At 34.7% G+C, this 19,680-nt stretch overlaps 1 protein-coding gene across 4 annotated transcripts; it reads right to left on the bottom strand.

Moving 5' to 3' along the window:
* Positions 1-672: 672 nt before the first annotated feature.
* On the bottom strand, positions 673-19,437 carry CSN8 (COP9 signalosome subunit 8). 4 transcript variants are annotated; one of them, XM_069841527.1, is made up of 5 exons: positions 19,226-19,437; positions 19,069-19,139; positions 18,772-18,950; positions 14,500-14,781; positions 673-1,674 (listed from the first exon to the last, which is right to left on the bottom strand). In XM_069841527.1, exons 1-4 carry the CDS (start codon positions 19,286-19,288, stop codon positions 14,531-14,533), a joined length of 564 nt encoding a protein of 187 aa, XP_069697628.1. In that variant the 5' UTR covers positions 19,289-19,437; the 3' UTR covers positions 673-1,674; positions 14,500-14,530. The 4 variants fall into 4 exon arrangements, with proteins under 4 accessions (XP_069697628.1, XP_069697629.1, XP_069697627.1 ...); XM_069841528.1 differs by lacking the exon at positions 673-1,674 and adding an exon at positions 2,130-7,846; XM_069841526.1 differs by lacking the exon at positions 673-1,674 and adding an exon at positions 11,275-14,280.
* Between the last annotated feature and the right edge of the window lie 243 nt (positions 19,438-19,680).

Here is a 19,680-nt window from a genome sequence, read left to right as displayed (position 1 = left end):
TTTAACCTAATGAAACGAAACTGGTAGACAAAAGAAGAATGCAGAGATCTAACGCATGTTGTAGTTAAAGTTAAGTTAATTACAGCAATGATTTCCCTTTATATTCATATGAGAATTTAGATTTGTTTTAGTTTTTATTATGGGATCAATATAGTCAATTTAACTTAAACTATGTTACAAAGGCTTATGAAATATTTCACATGCCGAGAACCTATAAAAAAATTAGTGATTGGAGATCCTGGTCGCAAGTAAGCATGGCTGCAGCAATGCATGCCTGTCGAGAGGAGGGCATGTTTTGTAATGCTGCAGCCGATAACTTCTTTGAACAAAGAATGACCTATTCGACTATCTGTAGGGCATGATTAATCCAGACCTTCTTCTAAACCAGATGTGGAAAAAGAAAAAGATGATGGAAACAATGAAATTCTTGTTTTGCCAGTTGCTAATCGGAATTCGAAGAAACGAAAAAGAATAGTTTTGCCTTCCATGGTGATAACAAGTATACCTGTAGAAGAACAGCTTGAACAAAAGGAAAAAAGAAAAAAGGATCAAATATCAAAATATCAAAAGAAAAGAGAAAACTCAAAGAAGAAAGGAATGAAAGCAAAAAAAAAAAAAGTCCAACCCCCACTCAAGCACAACCTTGGATCATGAGACCAGCTCCTTTCCCTGAGCTACACCTGTGGCCATTTGCTTCTTACAAGAGTAGTCTAGAAATAAACAGTTGTGACATATACAGTGCACTGCAAGACATATATCCTACATCCCTACAAATCAGTATGCTGAGTTATGCTGTGATGGACTACAAAGTCAAAATAACTATACTTCAAGTAGGTCAGCCCGAGTTGAGTGATTTCTTGCTAACTAATGTACAGTAAGTTCACTCTTAGCTAAGAGGCTACTACGTGTTCGTAATGTGTGCATACAATTCATCTCCAATACTCGTAAATTTGATCAATGCCTTCTCACCATTTATTTTTTGGGAGCATTTGAAGGAATGAAGAACAATACATTCACTCTCTTTTCTATTTAGAATTATGCATATTTCTACTCCGAATTATCTGGTATTGTGCTTTCAATTTCTTACAACTCATTGAAATTGACATCAAGCACATCTTTCTATCCCTCATCCAGTACTTCTTTATACTCATCCCCATACACTGTAGAAATACCTTGCCCCTGGATGCCAGGGATTGTTGGACATTATCACAATTCAAAATTAAATTGGAGAAATTTGACTTGCTTCATGGTTTTTAAGTATTGCTAGATGTGTTGATCTGTGTTTTTACTCTAGATTAAAATTGCAAGTTTCTTATTTATGTTACTCACTTAACTAGGATGCAATTATGATACTTAATCGTTCATTTGAAGTTTATGTGACTGATCCTGCATATATTTTCGTGTCGTTTTATTTTGTTTATAGTGTGAATTTTTTTCCATTATTGTATTTGTATTTCTGGTGGTGTGGAAGAGAAAGCCTGATGGCCTCAACTAAATCAGAATAAATAAGTAAATAAATAAATAAAAATATGTTAATATTTCCTAAGTACTGTTTAGCTTGGCAATTAAACAGCATATAGACAGAGTGACAGTTCTAGAAAAAAAAAGGGATGGTTCAGTTCAGGCTTGAAGTAGTCTTGCACCTTCATCTGCCAAGACCAGCAACGATCAGTTCTGAAAAAGACCAATAACAGGACGAAACATGTAAACCAGGTACGATACAATTTAACACGAGAAAGTCATATAATACATATTCCTGAATATAAAAATTGACAGGAGATTTAAGAAAATCCCAATGATAGCCTGAAACGCCTATACTTGAATGAAAATAATAAAATAAATAGTCCACACCTGTGGAGTAATGGTTAGCGCATCTCGCCGCGAAACCAGGTGGCCCGGGTTTGACTCCTGGTTGGGTCAGGTTACCTGGTTGAGGTTTTTTCCGGGGTTTTCCACTGAACCCAATATGAGCAAATGCTGGGTAACTTTCGGTGTTGGACCCCGGACTCATTTCACCGGCATTATCACCTTCATCTCATTCAGACACTAAATAACCTAAACTGTTGATAAAGCATCGTAAAATAACCTACTAAAATAAAAAAATAAAAATAAAATAAATATGCACTACCTTTAACACTGTACTGTGTTTTATTTGACATTCATGTATATACATAGGGCTAGCTTTTTTTTTTGGTGAAAATGTTTAATATGTTTCGCGAAAAATAAATAAAATATCGCACTTATGGTTAAAAATGTGGCTATAATTTCGTGACTGTTATTTTTTTCAACATGTAATGTCACTCACTCATACACAATCATAATTAGCAATAATCTTACGCCTATACAAAATGTTCTATTTGCAACATTCATAGCGAAATAAAGATCTCACTAAATAATAATAATAATAATAATAATAATAATAATAATAATAATAATAATAATAATAATACTGTTTGTAAATTAGTCTGTTACTTAACTCAATTTTGTACAAAAACCCATTTATCAGTGGTCCAGTATGCAATTTTTCTCAACTGCCAGGCCATGAGATATTCTCCTTGAATTTGTCATTTTACTTTTCTAAACATTTTTCACGAATAAATATTTTATATTGAAAATATTCTTAGGAGAATAATTTTCGTGATTATGTCGAAAATGCAGACTCAGATCTTCTCTTAAACTCTAAAATCAAACTAAATAACATCTGTATAGCAAATGTCAGTGATAAAGCTACTTATTTCTGAATGATCGGGAATTTTTCAGACTTAAACATCTTTCAACATTTGGGAAAGGGAATACCGCTGTTTATGACCAGTCATAAAAATTGCCTGCAAACCAATTAGAACAATGGATGGCGAATCCTCTGTTTTCAAAACTGAAAGATATGTTGTGTTGCAGATGTCAGTGACCAATTAGCTGAGAAGTACGAGTATAAACAGGATTTTTATCACTTAAACTGAAGATGAAGGCAGTGTGTATTTCGTTCACGATACTGAATAGTCACAGTGAATACTGTCTCTTCGCAAGTTCCCATTGCAGTGTGTAAGCGCTTGTTTCAAAACCAGTTTCGTGATTTTTTTTTAAGTAATAGGCAGAGACTGAAATATTAACATGAGATCTGCAGGATAAGCAAAAGGAGGGAAAAATTACCAGTACACAGAAGAAAAAGTCTGTATTCACTCATAAGTTTATGGACAACTTAAATTTTGGTTTCATATAATGCCCTGACACAGACCAATTGCCAGGATCTCAATGTGTCATTTGTGCTACTGTTCTGAGGAAATGAAGCTATGAAACCATCAAGACTTTTTCGACATTTCAACACAAAACATTCCTATTTAGTCAACAAACCCACTGAATTCTTCATGCATAAAGGAGATGCACTTAAAATAGAGAATAAAAATTTCAGTCGTACTCAGATTATATTATGGAAGTATATGATTTAAATTCACAGAATCCAGTCTGATATTATTGCAGCCCATCTGAAGATGTTGTTATCGTTTAAAAAGTACTATCCAGAATATGAGGAGCTCTGGAGGCAAAACATGTGGATTGTGAACCTTTCTGTTGAACACAGAGAGAGACAGCCTTTTCCATGAAGAAATCCTTCAACTTCTTTAACTATCATCAGACAAAGAAGTGAAAAGTACTTTCAAATCTATGAGTAATTCGAAGAATGGAAAATGTATATTCAAATTTACATGAAGTAGCTATCAGATTTCTTCTTTATTTTTCCACCACATATCTTTGTGAAACTGCATTTTCTACCACGATGTGCTTAAAACGAAAGAAAGGAACCACCTGTAACTTTCTGACTGTTTCCATTTTTTATCACTTCAATTCATCCCAGAATTAACAAGCCGACAGACAGAAGACAGCAACAAAAGTCTGACTAGCCTTGCTAAAACCTTAAAAATTCTCTAGTGTAATAAAATATAAAATAAGCTAAGCACTAAGGTTAACTTTTTTCAATAACTTATAATTATTGCTGTGTTAATGTGCTGCGTTTTTAAATTCATAATATTATTAGTATTGGATGTTAAAACTAGTGTTTAGAGTTGACAGATTCATAGATTTTTATGCATAAAATTATATACACTGCATATAAAAACCTTTGGCATGTGAATGTGTGACAAGTGCTATGCCGACATGTTCACACCCTTCTGCTGCTTCTCCTGCTCAGCTGACTTCTGTGGTGAGTGAGTTACAGTGTGTAATCATTCTTCCCATTACCATTTCTCAAACCATCATTAAAATCAATTTAATAAGACAATGATCAATGTTATATAAATTTTATAAGCTTTTGGCAGTCAGAAAGGGATCATATGTCATGAAAATTAGCATAAATGAATTATAATGGATTGAGGAAATTACAACATGCTACAAAATTTAATTAACCAAGTAACTGATAATTAAATTATTTGTCAACACATCACACCATTTTCATAATATACTAATGCTCTTTATTCTCAAGATTACGTCATACTTAATTATTAATACTCATGTTGGTTAATGTATGAACTTCAAAAAATAAAAAAATTGGAAAGAGACTGACAAGTAAAACTGTTGGGACCGAGTCCTCACCTTAGGGTAGGTTCGGCTAATAACGCCATCAATTCAGTCATTCGTCAATTATTCATACATATAAAATATAAGAACTGTGAAACATGTAGAAGTATGAAGCACAACTATCTGGCTTAATGCATTAATGTGTCTGTTAACGAATTTTTAAATAATTTTACTTATTTATAAATAATTTTGAAAACGCGTAGAGATGGCGTTATTACCCTCTGTGAGTATAATAACGCCAGGCAGGTATATTGCTATTTATTTTCACACTGGAACTGAACAAGTTCATTAAAATAACGTTAACATAATTCAAACAATTAATAGAACAATATCAATATATAGATAGCTACCAGAGAAGTCCTTGGTTCGATTTCTAAGTCCGTACTTAATGGGGTCAAAACAAAAACTTTAATCATATCCACAACTTTGTAGGTCCTAATGTTGATTTCAAATTATTGTTAAGTAGGCCCTGTAGAAAAATCATACTTCACTTTCACTTAAAGAAGCACAGCCTTCGTCACATAAAGTGCACAACCCACACTTAAGGATATGTCCTTTGTCGCACTTCTCATGGTACCACACTTTGCACTGTACACATTGTATCCAGCTATCCCTGTTCTTCTTGTCAAAATAAAATCTTCTGCAATCACCACAATACATATCATCAGTTTTCTTCTTTTTGTTCGGAACTTCGGAACTTTTTTTGGCTCCTCATGTTGAAGTTTGAAACAAACTTCTGTTGACGAGTGTGGCTTTCACATTGAGGAACTGACGACATTTTACGGGATTTCTAGTGATTTTAGGAGTAGGGCGGAATTCGTGAATGGATGAGATGATGATGTGGTTGGAGTTGATGTGTTTTTGATTGGTGTTAGTTCTGGATGAGTCTCGTGCTGTGGGGTTTCTTGAATGGTCCCAGATGTTGATGGCTCCTCTGAAGTTGGGCGATCTGAAACATTGCTTGCAGCAAATGCTTCATCAGGTATGATCTGAGGATTGTAAGGATAAATTCCTGTAGCTTTGAAACCTGATGCAGCATTGCTCGGAGTGGCAGCACGCATCCATGCCTGGGCAAACAGTTTGGGGAACTGAAGCTTTCCCAAAGAGCTTCCAGGATTCTTTCTTCTGAAGTTATCTAGTTCTGCACTCCAGAAAACTTTCAGCAGCTTAAAAAAGCTTTTGTCGAGTGGCTGAAGTTCATGACTGCAGTGTGCTGGGAGACAGAACAGTTGAATTCCCAATTCTTCTGCAACGTCAACTACAGAAGAATCCAAATGACTTCGATGCACATCTAGAAACAACAATGCTCTTCCAGGCAATCGATTGGCATTGAAATGACATAGGAACCTGCAGAATTCCTCCTTCGTGATGTACCCATTAGGAGTCATGCCAAAAATGCTCCCATTAGGGAGATCATCTCCAAATTTATTTTTGGCATACTTCCCTTTGTAGAGGATCATTGGTGGTATCCAATTAGATCCAGTGGCATTGGTACAAGTCACCACCGTCACAGTTTTGCCCCTATCACTGTGAGTTGCTGTATGGACTCGCTTGCTTTCTTTTTGGGCCAACACCAATTGGGAACTGCTGTACGTCAGTTGTAACCCACTTTCATCCATATTGTATAGTAATTGTGGTTTGTCGCACAAATCTAACTCAATTAGAGTTTTTTTAAGGAGTTCAAAGAAGTCTGAAACTATTTCCTTGTTGAATCTCATCAGTTTTCCGTAACTCAGATTTTCCACTTTTCTCAGCACAATGTCTGGAAACCTTTTGAGAAAGTTGTACAACCAATCTTTCCCGGTTATTTCGTTTTTAAACGGATGGGATGTTATTTTCCTCACATATTTTATAGCAGCATGATCGAACTTGCAGTCTTGTCAAGCCGAATCCAACTTGCTGCAGGCGAACTATCCTTTTAAGTTCCAGTTTTAGATCTGGACTAAGAACTGCACACCTTCCAAGTTTTCTTTCTGGACTCTTATTTCTAATCATCCAGTCCCGTAACGTTCTTCTGGGGATGTTGTACTGACGAGATGCAGCAGCTACAGGCAATTCCGATTTGATTTCCTGAAGGGCAAATTTAAGATCCTCAGTTGCCCACTTAGCCCTAACCTTGGTAGACGTTTTATTCATTTTCTGTAAAGAAATAATTCGTGTAAATTGCGGGATGAAATACTATTCATCAAACTTCTTATTTCTTAACTAGTTTGATGTCATAATGAACTGAAGAAATCGATCTCCCATAAGATTTTACAGTCTCCCCCCCCCCCCCCCCCGGCTCACAAGAATTAACAATACATACTAGCACGCGGAAATACAGTATAATAATCTCAGTTTCGTTGATTTTCGGTTTGTAAAATATTTTCAGTAAACTTAGTTAAAATTAGGGATTTGTGCCATAATACCTATTGAGGCCTACTTAGATACTAAGGGTGCTATTCATAGACATTTCGCTAGCCCACACTACGAGCGTGCTAAACAGGATTCATATCATATCATATAGCTAACATTGGTTTATGAATACGAAAAACGTTAGTTCACTGATCATCCACCGAAAGCTCGAGCTAAGAATGTCTATGAATACAGCCCTTACAGACTAGAGTAGTTAATACTAATATTAAAATAATAATCATAATAATAGCTGTATTTTGTCTTCCACTGGAATAAAATGAACAACTAGAATAGTTTCTACAGCAGGATAGTTATCATTCCATTAAACTTCTGTAATTTTAATTACATAATTAAAATAATTAAGTTACATAATTTAATTAGAATAATGTAATTAATTTAATGGCTCTGTTCTTGTAATTTAAAGGTTCTTAATCATTATTGTTCAATTTTATTGCAAACAAATCTCAAACGATATCAAGATTGCAATGTACAAAACTAGCATGGCGTTATTTCCCGAAACGTGAGTGGCATTAATACCCGAAGTGATATGTTTCATTCAAATTATTTATTGCTCCTTGGAAATTAACTCAAGGTAGTTAATTACATGAGATTATTATAGAGCATTCAATTACGAATCTAAAGACACTAGTTGCAATATGATTCATTTCATATATAACACAGTTATATTACTCACCAAGAATAAGTGTTGAAAATTTCACTTCAGAATTGTGGCTCTTGTTGACGGCGCACTGTCGAACTTTTATTGCTGAGAAAGTAGAATAACAACTGTTCCCCTCCAAAAGCGTGGGTTTCATTGTGTAAGGTCCAGGCTACAATACACCCAAGTGGTATAGTCACTTCTTCTTACGATGTGTCTAAAACTTAGCTTAAAGAAATGAAATGGCGTTATTAGCCGAAGTTACCCTATATAAAAAGAATTTACTGGGCCGCAGTGTCTCACTCCTGTAGGCCATTAAAGTGAATAATAGAATTCTCAAATAATTTGTCGTCCTATTCTTTTGCAGCTAACACCTTCAGAACTAATTTAATTTACTGTATTTCTTTAAAATAGATTAACATAAATGCTGTTTTTGTTTTTATTGCTGAAAAATTAAGATTTTTTTTTTAGCAGAAACAGTCCATTTACACGAACATTCGCGGCAAATTTACTGTCATAAATCAGTCACGTTTACATAATAAATCCTGCATACTTCTTGGTGCATCTCTGTCACATTTCAATTTCATTGTTAATTTAAAAAAAAAAAAACACGGCCCTGTATATGTATATACACAGTTCATATACACAATATTTCCATGACTATTGCATGGAATGAATGAATGGTAGAGAAATGCAAGGAGAAACATTCAAAGGTATGCAATACTCATCCTTGGAAGGGCCGAGAGTATCTATGTGAGCTCCAAGCCTGTTGGCCACTTGTCTCACTCTGATTTTCACCATTCCATTTGAAGGAACATTAGAGAATTTTGGAAGAGGAAAGCCGAAAATTGACACAACCTAATAACTACCACATGAGGAGGGATATCAAAAGCACAACAGAACAGAAATTGGACAGGATTGCCAAAGATGTTGAAAGCTTGGGGAGAAATACAGGGGTGCTGCAGTTCCTGCAAGAGAAGGGATCCAAGCTATTGCACTCTGCAAGTGGCACTCGAGTAAGCTCACACTGAAGTGTCAACGCCGAAATTTATGTGGTGAAGATGTACGTCAGCAGCTCTTTCTTTTAGGGCTCAACCCGACATCTGTCTTAGGACCTTAGGAAAACCACAGACAGGATGAGTTGTCTCAATTTAGGAGACAAGCCAATTAACTATGGCCCAATCGACCTTGAGGAAATATTGTGGGGAAGGTGGCTGTTCTTACCAAGGGAAAAAGGAATATGCATCCCTGGCTCGGAGATTGGTTGGGGGGTGGGGCCTGTTTGCCATCCTCATTGTGACTATACTGGTTGTTTTACAAAAGAAAGCTATAGGAATAATGGCTAGAGTGCATAAAAGGACATCATGTAAAAATATTTTCCGAAATTTAGAAATCTTGACCTTACGTTGTGAATACATTCTTTCCCTAATGATGCTGTATATTAAGAACAAAGATAAATTCAGTACTAATCAAGACGTTCATCATTTTAATACAAGACATAAATCAGATCTTCATCTACCCTCTGTTAGTCTAAGCTGTTTTAAAAAAGGAATTCGCTATTCATGTATAACAGTCTTCAATGCACTGCCTAATTATCTTAAAGATTTGAAGAACCATGAGAAAAGGTTTAGAAAAGAATTACCAAATTTCTACATACTCGTACCTTCTACACAACTGATGAATTGTTTAAATATGCTTATGAATTGAATTATTCTACTTAAAATGACATGTACAATTTTATATAGCTCAACTAAAATATGTTATTATATTGACTTAATCTCTTTACTATGCATTGTATATTTTTGTTTAGCATAACTGATGAATTGTATGTGCTGTAAATTGAATAGTATACTGTATAGGTCAACTGATGAATTGTTTAAGCTTATAAATTGAATTAATCTACTTTTTATGAATTGTACAATTTTGTATAGCTTAACGAAAATAAGTTTGTAATTTGAACTAATTTGATTGTAGCCTATATGTTTGTATAGTTTGGCTGATGAATTGTATATGCTTTTAAAATGAATACTAGTCTGTGTAGCTCTACTGATGAATTGTATTATACTGTAAATTGAATGGTAGTCTGTAGAGCTCAATTGATGAATTGTATATGCTGTAAATTGTATAGTAGTCTGTATAGATCAACTGATGAATTGTTTATGATTATAAATTGAATTAATCTACTTGATATTAATTGCACAAATTTGTATAGCTTAATGCAAGTATGCTTGTAAATTGAATTAATCTGCTTACTTTGTATTGTATATGTTTGTATAGTTTTAGCCAATGAATTGTATATGCTTTAAATTGAATAGTAATCTGTACAGCTCTATTGATAAATTGTTTGTGTTTGTAATTTGAAGTTGTTTGCATGATATGTATTATCAGTTTCCGTATATCACAACTGATTGAATTGTTTATGCCTTAAATTTAATTAAGCTTAACTATATTATACATATAGCTCAAGTGATGAATGATCGTTTGTGTTTGTAAATTTAATAATCTGATTGGCTATGTATTGTATATTTTCAGTAGAGCCATCGATGTAGTTCAGTCGGCAGACTCGCTCGGCTGCTGATCCAGAGCTGCATTCAGGCTTGGTTGGTCTCATTGAATGGTTTCTTCTGAGGTTTTCCCCAGCCATGGGTCTGAAACCGGATGGTCTATGGCGAGTCCTCGGCATCACTTCATTTCACCCCTTTGATTTTTGATTATGTGGTTGGGTTTTTCCGAGGTTTTTCCCAACCAAAAGGCAAATGCCAGGTAATCTTTTGGCGAATCCTCGGATCTCACCTCATCTCACTAAATCTCGCCAAAATATTGTAAAAAATTGCACAAAATTGTAGAAAATTGCTAAATTGTAAAACTGTAAAAATTGTAAAATTTTGACTTGTTCCACATCTTAAAGCTTCATTGCTCATGTATGATCTCTGGAATAAAATAAATGAATGAATGTATAAGTGAGTCAGTTGCTGATGGCAACATCTGTTGGGCTAGCCTGGAAAGTGAGTCCAATCCCAGAATTTCCAGATGTGTAAGGACGAAAGATATGATCCCCGATGTACCTCACCAAACTTTGAGGGGTACATTACAAATAGAATGGCGCAAAACAGACAGCGTGGAAAACAATTACATTCATCTTACACTTCCGTTTCCATGGTACACAAGTGTCCTCATAGTAAACCTTTCATGTCAAAATGTTAAAATTTTTCTCCCTTGTATCTCGAACATAAACATTTAACGTTAGAAGTAAAATAACAATTTGCAGAAAAATGTAAGTATCTTACTTAAGTTCAACTGACATTCTTCCCTTTAGAACTATTCATACAGGTAGGTAGGCACAATGTCACTCATGTTTTTTTTCCAGTACGTGGCCGCTTGTGAATTGACACGGAATCCATAAGTCTCTCCTCCACACTAAAAACTCTCGTAATTACCTTGCCACCTTGCACTCTTGAAATGGTTGGGATTTCCATGTTATGATTTCCCCCAGGCCTGCCAGATGTCTCCTACCATGAACACACCTTGAAATACGTCCACTAGATGTTACATGAGTATCACCAACACATTTTTCATGCACAGATTTGTTTTGCAGGAAAAATAAACAGATGGAGGAGGACTTTTCACCCACTCTGGCAAAAGAATAAAATACAAAGTTATGTTAAATATCAACGAAATCGATATAATGTCTCATTTAAACATTTTTCCATTGTTTCTAGTCATCATTTGTTAAAAGAAATATTTTCATGTCCATTTTGAGGGATTTTCCATGTCAAAGGTTGGTTGTATGACTTTCACATCTCACTAAGCTCCACAAACTGTTGCTATTGATTTCTAATGGCGAGCCTTGAGGAAATCAATTCTTAAATTTCTGGAAGTTGGGCTCTTGTTTTCAGCAATGAAGCATATGTCCTCTGGTCAATTCTAATTCTTGCAGATTGTGTAGTGTCCAAATTGTAGGATTTTCTGTGCAATAATATTATCCTTCCAGTAATTAAAATTTATTGCTTGGTAATGACATAATTTTAACCCTCTGCACATGACATGCTTTTTTTTTTTTTGAACTCCATTATTTAGACTTTATAGTTAAACACAACGTAATTTTGCCATGTAACGTGCTTCTAAGGTGAAAAAAAAAAAAAAACTTTTTTTTATAATATGTACATTGTACTGGATGAGTGCCTAACGTCAATGTTTGTAACACTTTTTTTTAGCAAACCTAGAGCAGATATGGGAAGTAAAATAAGTACAGTATCAGGATATCAATATCTGCAACTGAAAGTTTGACAGGTCACCATATGGCTCCTTACAAGCACAAAATCAACTTCTAAAGGTGAAAGAGGGTCTATGTCAGTGACAGAACAATATGAAGAAGACTGGAAGAGAAAGATCTAATCTCTACAAGATCCAACAAGGATCTCTTGCTGACACATCAAAATTAGTAGCGTGCTTTCACTTAACTCGTCAACATAAGGTCAGGAGAGAAGAGCAATGGTGGACTATCTTTTCAATGAAGAGTTGAAAGTCAGTCTAATATCATAACACTAGACAGAGAATTTATACACATTAAAAACTTCTAAAATATGCACTCAACTATGCACCAAAAGCCTTAGAAATATGCACTAAAAATATGCTGCTTTAGTGTACTTTTAATGAGAGATTCAGATAGCTTCTAACCATACTTTTACTTTCACTTCAACATCACAGGGTGCAACAGGTGCAAACTTTAAAATGAGGTATCCTTCTAAGATCCCCAGTACTTAGCTCAGCGTTCATCAGCCCTTTCAACACAGATGCCACTTTCTGCAAATGACTTAGACCATTATTTTCCTCGCACACTTTGACAAATGTTTTTAGAGAATTGCATCAGTCTCCTTTCAGCCTCTCCTGTGCATCTTCAACCACTGCCAAGGAGTCAAGGAGAGGTAGATTCCTGGTCTCCAGTTTTTTAATGTCTTTAGGCAGGAATGAATAGTGTGCTACTAGAAAGTCCAGGCTCTTCTGCAGACCAACCGAACCAATGCCCTGCCTTCTATAGGCATTTTCTGGAACTTACAGCTATCCATAGTTGTCCATTTCTGAACTGTGAACAAGCAGTTTCTTTTCTTGTTCTTGGAGACTGGCTCAAACCAAGCACATATACAATAGGAATGTGCCAAACATTTTTTGCTAATATCTTTGAAAAATATTGGAGTGCAAGAGGTCAAATGACTTTGTCAAACGCCTGGCATTAGAAAACAACAACAACATTCCAATAAGTCACGAATTCCTTGAACATGATTGTGACACTATCCCTCTGACTTCAAGGTATATAATTTTAAAGATTCATTGTAAAAATGTGTGGAAAACATGAAAAAATGGCAAAATAGGGAATTATATGCAATATTAAATTAAAATATTCATTTTTCACCAAACTGTTGAAATATGCGCAATTTGCAAAATAATATTGCTCTTATTCAATTACTTTTTGTTTGAAACGTGAAGATATATTATGAGCACTCTGTGACTGACCATGATAATATCTTTGAAAAATATTGGAGTGCAAGAGGTCAAAGGACTTTATTGTCAAACGCCTGGCATTAGAAAACAACAACATATTATGAGCACTTCTTAAATATAATTTATCAATAAAAACATGCATTTTCATGCAAATCTTTGGTGTAATGTCACCCAATGCAAAGAATCAATCAATCTTCTTAATGTAACCAGCTGTTTTCTGACAACATAAAGTCCACTATAATCCATTGTAGTCTTTTCAGTTGTTTTTCATGAGAAATGAGGGGTATTTTGATTGGTGTTCATTATAGATGCCTGTTGCTAGTAGCCAGAGTTGAGGTGTAGTCTATATATACTGCAGAGCTATGTCTTCTGCAACTGGTACTGATGATTTTAATTTACTTCTTTTATGGTTTATGGATGAACAGTATAGAAGAATGTGTTCCAGATCTTCATCATGATTATTACACCACAGACAAGTAGGATTATCAGAAAGGTGAAATTGGTGTAGGTACAATTGTGTAACAATGTGACCTGTTCTGGCTCTTGTGAAAAATGTTTGAACATGTCTGGAAAGTTTTTGTACATTTTCAGGTCATCTGGTGTCTTTTGAATGAACTGTAAAATTTTTCCTTTGCCAGAGGAGAGCCAATTGTTGATCCATAGGTTTATAAAATGAGACCTTACTGAAGCAAAGGCACTGGATAGAGATATCACTTGAAGAGGTCTTGGTTGCAAATATGTTGCATGTTTTGCAATATTATCGACTTTCTCGTTTTCAGGTATGCCATAATGACTAGGTATCCATTCTCCAATGCAAAGAAGATGGTGTAAAGAAGGGCTGGGAGACATGTATTCCCGAGTGAAGAGAAAGGCCACCATTGATCCTCTGTTTAGAAGTAATCTTGATCAAAAATGATGTTAATGAGCAAAGGCATAATGCAAATCTTCATGTCAGCAAAATATCCCTTGCTAGATTTGATAGAGACGAAATCTATCTCCACTAATCTTTCTAGTAGGCGACCCCTCTGGTCATACCTATCTGCCTCAATGACGGAACCTGTATGTAGTTCCAAAATGTCAAGTTCCAGGACGTGGTGGAATACCCAAAAGCCTAATTCTGATCAAATTTAAGTTCCTTTCCAAAAGAAGAAAAGAAACAGAAGCTGAAATAAAGAAAGGTGTAAACAATTTAAATCTTCTGAAAAGAAAACATTGAAGACTATACTTAAAAAACCATGAATAAATAATGTTCAAGTACATAAAACTATCCTAGATTGTTTTAACAAGTTTCTTTCTCACATTTGCACCAACTGTGTGCAATGTCAATGAACTCTTCTTATATACATTAATGAAAAAGCAAAATAAAAAATGTGTGTCCTCACATTCGACTCATGCAAGGCTAAGTCCAACACTTTAGTTCTCAAGAAAGGAGACAAACTCCGTCAGCTTGTACAGCTGGTCTTCACTTGATGCTCCTTGGTTTTGGCTAATGTTGGGTCGACATGGTTTAACCATGCGAGAGGCTGTGTCCACCGTCCAGCCCTGTTCTGCTGCTGCCAACACTGCCTGCTCTACAGGCATCCCCACAAATGCAGCAAGATCATCCACGCTGATTGATGAGTATGCGTGAGACACTAGGAACACGGCTCGCTTGCGAACATTTTCTGTATAAAAAAAAAAAAAAAAAAACACAATATCACTATATTATATGTCAACAATTAATTTCCTTTATCATGCTATGAATTATTTTGGAAGTAAATCCCGAAAAGTCAAAGTATATGATTATGTCTCGTGACAATATTGTACGAAATGGAAACATAAAAATTGGAGATTTATCCTTCGAAGAGGTGGAAAAATTAAAATATTTTGGAGCAACAGTAACAAATATAAATGACACTCCCATTCGCAATGGCGCACTAAGTTTTAAGACTCCCGGGGAAGTGGCAGAGGTAATGCATTTGACCTTCAGATGCATATTCTGGTGACGCGGAGTATAGTACTCCAGTTAAGGCCCCTGTTTTGATGAACTTTATGTCACTTTCAATGCATCCTGAATAATTTTTAATTAAATGTTGGCCACAACATATAACTTTCTGTGGAGATATGATATTTTATAACTCAAATCTTTTATGAGAAATAAGGTAGGTAAGTGTTTCAGAGATACATAAGACAAGCAAAAACATTTGCAGAAACCATAAATAAGTAGTAGTTTCTCGCAATAAATAACTCAATGCAAACTGTTATACTATATCCTATAATATTAATATCGCCAACAGTATAAAGGGTTTTTTAAAAAGTAACACATAATTGTAATCGAGGGGTTCAGAAGCAAAGGGATGTAAGTGCACTTAAGGGGTTAGGTACAGCTTACAGCAGTAAAATTTTTGGAAATATTCAACATCTTTTCCTCCATTATTGTATCTTGTACAATAATGAAAACTGGTATGTGTAAAACATTCTCCTTCTGCTATATGAAAAAAATATTTTTAAGGTTAAAAAAAATATATATATATATTATATATATATAAAATATATATATATTATATATATATAATATATATATATATATATATATATAATATATATATATATATATATATATATATATATATATTTTTTTTTCAAAATTCAAAATGTGCATTTCATTGTGCAGTGATGAAGCGTTTCTCTCATAACTCATAAACTTGTTAAATTTTTCATGTCCTTTTTCTTTTAATTTATTGCTGAAACTCATGTTTACAATATCATGCTATTTCAACTACATTTCTTAATAAATAATATATATTTTTTTTATTTTGTGTTAGAAGAAAATTTGATATTCGACCATTTTGTAAAATGAATTTATTTTTTATCAGACAATCTATCAAAGATAGAGAAGTGATCTTGCATCATATTGTAGATATGACAGGCATTAATACACACAAAAAATGTCACCACAGAATGTTGGATAGTTTTTGAGTTATGTGGGAAATGCTTCATCACTGCATAGTGAACTGAATTTTGAAAAAAATAAAAATGTAAATAATTTTTTTAAATTATAAAAATATTTTTTTCATATAGCAGGACAGTGTTTTACACATACTAATTTTCATTATTGTATAAGATACAGTAATGGAGGAAAAAATGTTGAATATTTTCAAAATTTTACTGCTGTAAGCTGTACCTAATCCCTTAAGTTAGTTTTGAGAAAATGGGGTTGAAAGTATTTAAGCTTTCGTCAATTCTGTGAAATTTTTAATTTTAATTTTAATGTGTGATGTGGTTAAAAGATATATGCCTTTGCCACTAACATTTTAGATGCTTTAGCTTACCCTGGATGCACTTAACTCATGTTATTAGAAGTGTCTCTCGCATCCCTTTGCTTCTAATCCCCTCAATTAAAACTGTATGGAGAGATTCTATACCAAAAGCTCGAAGACATCAAACCTTTTATTTAGAAAGGAATATTTTTATAGAAACTAAATATTGGGTTGATGGAAAAGTTCGCAGCACTGTTTCTGCGCACTTCCAGGATTTCACAGGTCTCCAAATGCGAGATGGCTATACTGACATATGTGGTTTCTGCATGGAATGATAGCCCTATATCAACAGTCCATGAAACTCAAACTCATTTCGCCACAAATAGTGACATGTGCTGTTTCTGCAATCCCTGATTCTTTTCCTTTTGTGGTGTATTGGCTATCTACTTCTGACTTTATTATTTGGTTTAGGTTATGCAATGGTGCTGTTTTGCTGGGTTGTTCGAAAAGTTTTGTTCCTTTTTTTGCAAATAAATATTATAATATGCAATCATATGCACTAACACATGTGTTAAATGATTAGTATTGTTATGATAATCGAAGAAAATCACAATTACACATGTTACATTAGTTTGCATACAATATGCATTTTGCAAGTAAATCCACACTTTATATCATAACATTACCCAAGAAGAACTGTGCCTAGAATATCGAGGGTTCAGGTTCTATCTAGTGTTTAGTAAATTTTACAGGAGAATATTTTAAAAGTTTCGTTGTTAATAAAATCAATGCAGATTAGAACCTTTTCAAACTAACTTTATCACGAACAATAATTGAGATATCAGCATATTATTTATATGGCAGATAGCTGTGAAGTAGCAGAATTCAATGCAACAAAATTCTCAATTTTGCTAAAAATGTCAGATAGAACCTTGTCATTCTAAACCCGCGATATATTGAAGTGATGCAAAGTTTGTCTAGGAGCAGAGTGATATTATTTGGACCATTTGTTGTCATTTAAGGTAAGATTAAACATTGTGATACCATTTAATTACACTCTTTAGACCTGTAGTTCAATCATTCATCTTGTTATTCACTAATTTATAGTACGCCTACTACAGTGGGTCACTACAGCTTAGCCCAGAATTACATCCAAATCTTGTATATGGAATTCCTAAATTTCAGTTCCGTAATTCTCCGGAAAAACTACACTGAAGGAGGAATAATTTATTTTTGCTTCATTAGCTTCTGTGATAAGTAAGTAGTGAAAATTACATGGTTTTAGTTAGCAGCCACAAATACTTTCAACATAAAAATCTTTCATACTTATCTGCATATTTTAATACTCTATTGTAGCCCCCTCACTTGTCACCAATACACACTAAAGAGATCCTGGACACAATACTGTAAAAACGGATCATTTCCCTATTAACTCGTCCTGAACTTCTCGCATATTATGTTGGTAATTAATAGAGGGAAAGGGAGATGTGTCTCCTTTAGTTTAGTACATTCTTCTACTCTATTAATTTACTAATTAGATCTACCAACAAAACATTCGAGAGGTCGAGGATGAATTACTCAGGGAAATGATCCGTTTCTCAGCCTATTGCGTCCTGGAGCTATCGAGCGTTATGTTGATAATAAGTGAGGGGAAGGGCTACAACAATGCATTACAATATTCCTAGGTAAGTATCAAACTATTTTTATGTTGAAAGTACTTGTGAGTGCAAACTAAGACCACGTATTTACCACTATAGCCTATAGGCCTACATCTCACAGAAGCCAATAAGCAAAGAACTGTGCCTCTTTAGGAGAAGCTTTTCTGGAGAATTAATTTTTTTTATTTTAGTGGGTTATTTTACGACGCTCTATCAACATCTTAGGTTATTTAGTGTCTGAATGAGATGGTGATAATGCCGGTGAAATGAGTCCGGGGTCCAACACCGAAAGTTACCCAGCATTTGCCCATATTGGGTTGAGGGAAAACCCCGGAAAAAACCTCAACCAGGTAACTTTCCCCGACCGGGAATCTAACCCGAGCCACCTGGTTTCGCGGCTAGACGCGCTACCGTTACTCCACAGATGTAGACTGGAGAATTAATGTTGTGACTTGAATTTTACAAAAGAGAGAGACAGATATAGAAAAGAAGACTGGCAGTTAAATTACATTTATTAATTCACTAGCGAATTTCAGACGAACGAATAAAATTATAAATCATCACTTTACAAGTTCAATTTGTCCCCACATAAACACTATCATCTTTAATTTATGTTAGGCTTACCAGTAAGTTATAGGCCTACATTATTTGTAAAACTATTTGTGCCTGAACAATAAAATTATAATGTTCAGCTTATATTGCATTGGCCAGGATAGAATTCTCTGTAAATAAGTACAATCCTTACATTAGCACTTACCCAGTAGGGCTTGCATGATGTGTCCCACATTTTCCGACCAATCAGCACTAAGAGCTACATATACTCCTGGAAAATCTCGTTGCCACATTCTCTGTCCCACCTTCCAAATTGAAGCTAATTCTGTATGTGAATTCTTTACATTCTGAGGAATTCTTTTCCATAAGTACTTCGCATTACACCTGTTAAGTTGAATAAAAGAAATAACAAAATGCATGAGTTTATTTTCCAAGGAACATAACCTAAAACGTCACCTTACAATTATTTTCTAGCATCAAACAGTTAAATGGTAATACGTACAAGTCGTTTTGATAGAGATATATGGCAAGAAGTTGAGCATACACCTGAGATGTTGGAATGCCACCGGGAGCCTAGAAAATAGTAAGTGTAATTACTTCAATTTCACAGTCAAGGTATACAATACACATAACGTTTCGACAAAATGGACGAAACATACGTCCAACTCTTGTTTTTCCAAGTCTTCGGCAAGTTTTCTGATATTTTCCGTGTCAGTAACCATTTTAATTTATGAACTTATTCTTTCACAGCCACAGAAATAAATTTCTAACCCTCCTACTTTACGCAAACTTCGACAAACTTGAAACTTCACGTGTGATACGAAATAACAAATACACATATACAATGCGCAGAGCGCACGCGCACAGAACAAATTTTTATCAGTGGAACCAACATTCGTTCCTAACAGTTCAGCTAAATACTAAAGGCAGCTAGTGCCCATACACAAAAACCCGCTAAAAATTGTAAATACAGTACGAAGCTGTTGTTTAATCAACTACCCGAAGACAGGTTTGAATCTCACACACTCCAGGAAGTGCCTAACAAAGGTGTTGGAAATATAGTCCCGTCGCTCTTATTTCCGTCAGCCAATCACGTTACAGGTCAGCTACATTC

Source organism: Periplaneta americana, chromosome 12, assembly GCF_040183065.1.
Source record: "Periplaneta americana isolate PAMFEO1 chromosome 12, P.americana_PAMFEO1_priV1, whole genome shotgun sequence".
Taxonomy (NCBI): Eukaryota; Metazoa; Arthropoda; class Insecta; order Blattodea; family Blattidae; genus Periplaneta; species Periplaneta americana.
The sequence above is the reverse complement of the archived record's forward strand: the minus strand, read 5'-3'. Positions and strand labels throughout refer to the sequence as shown.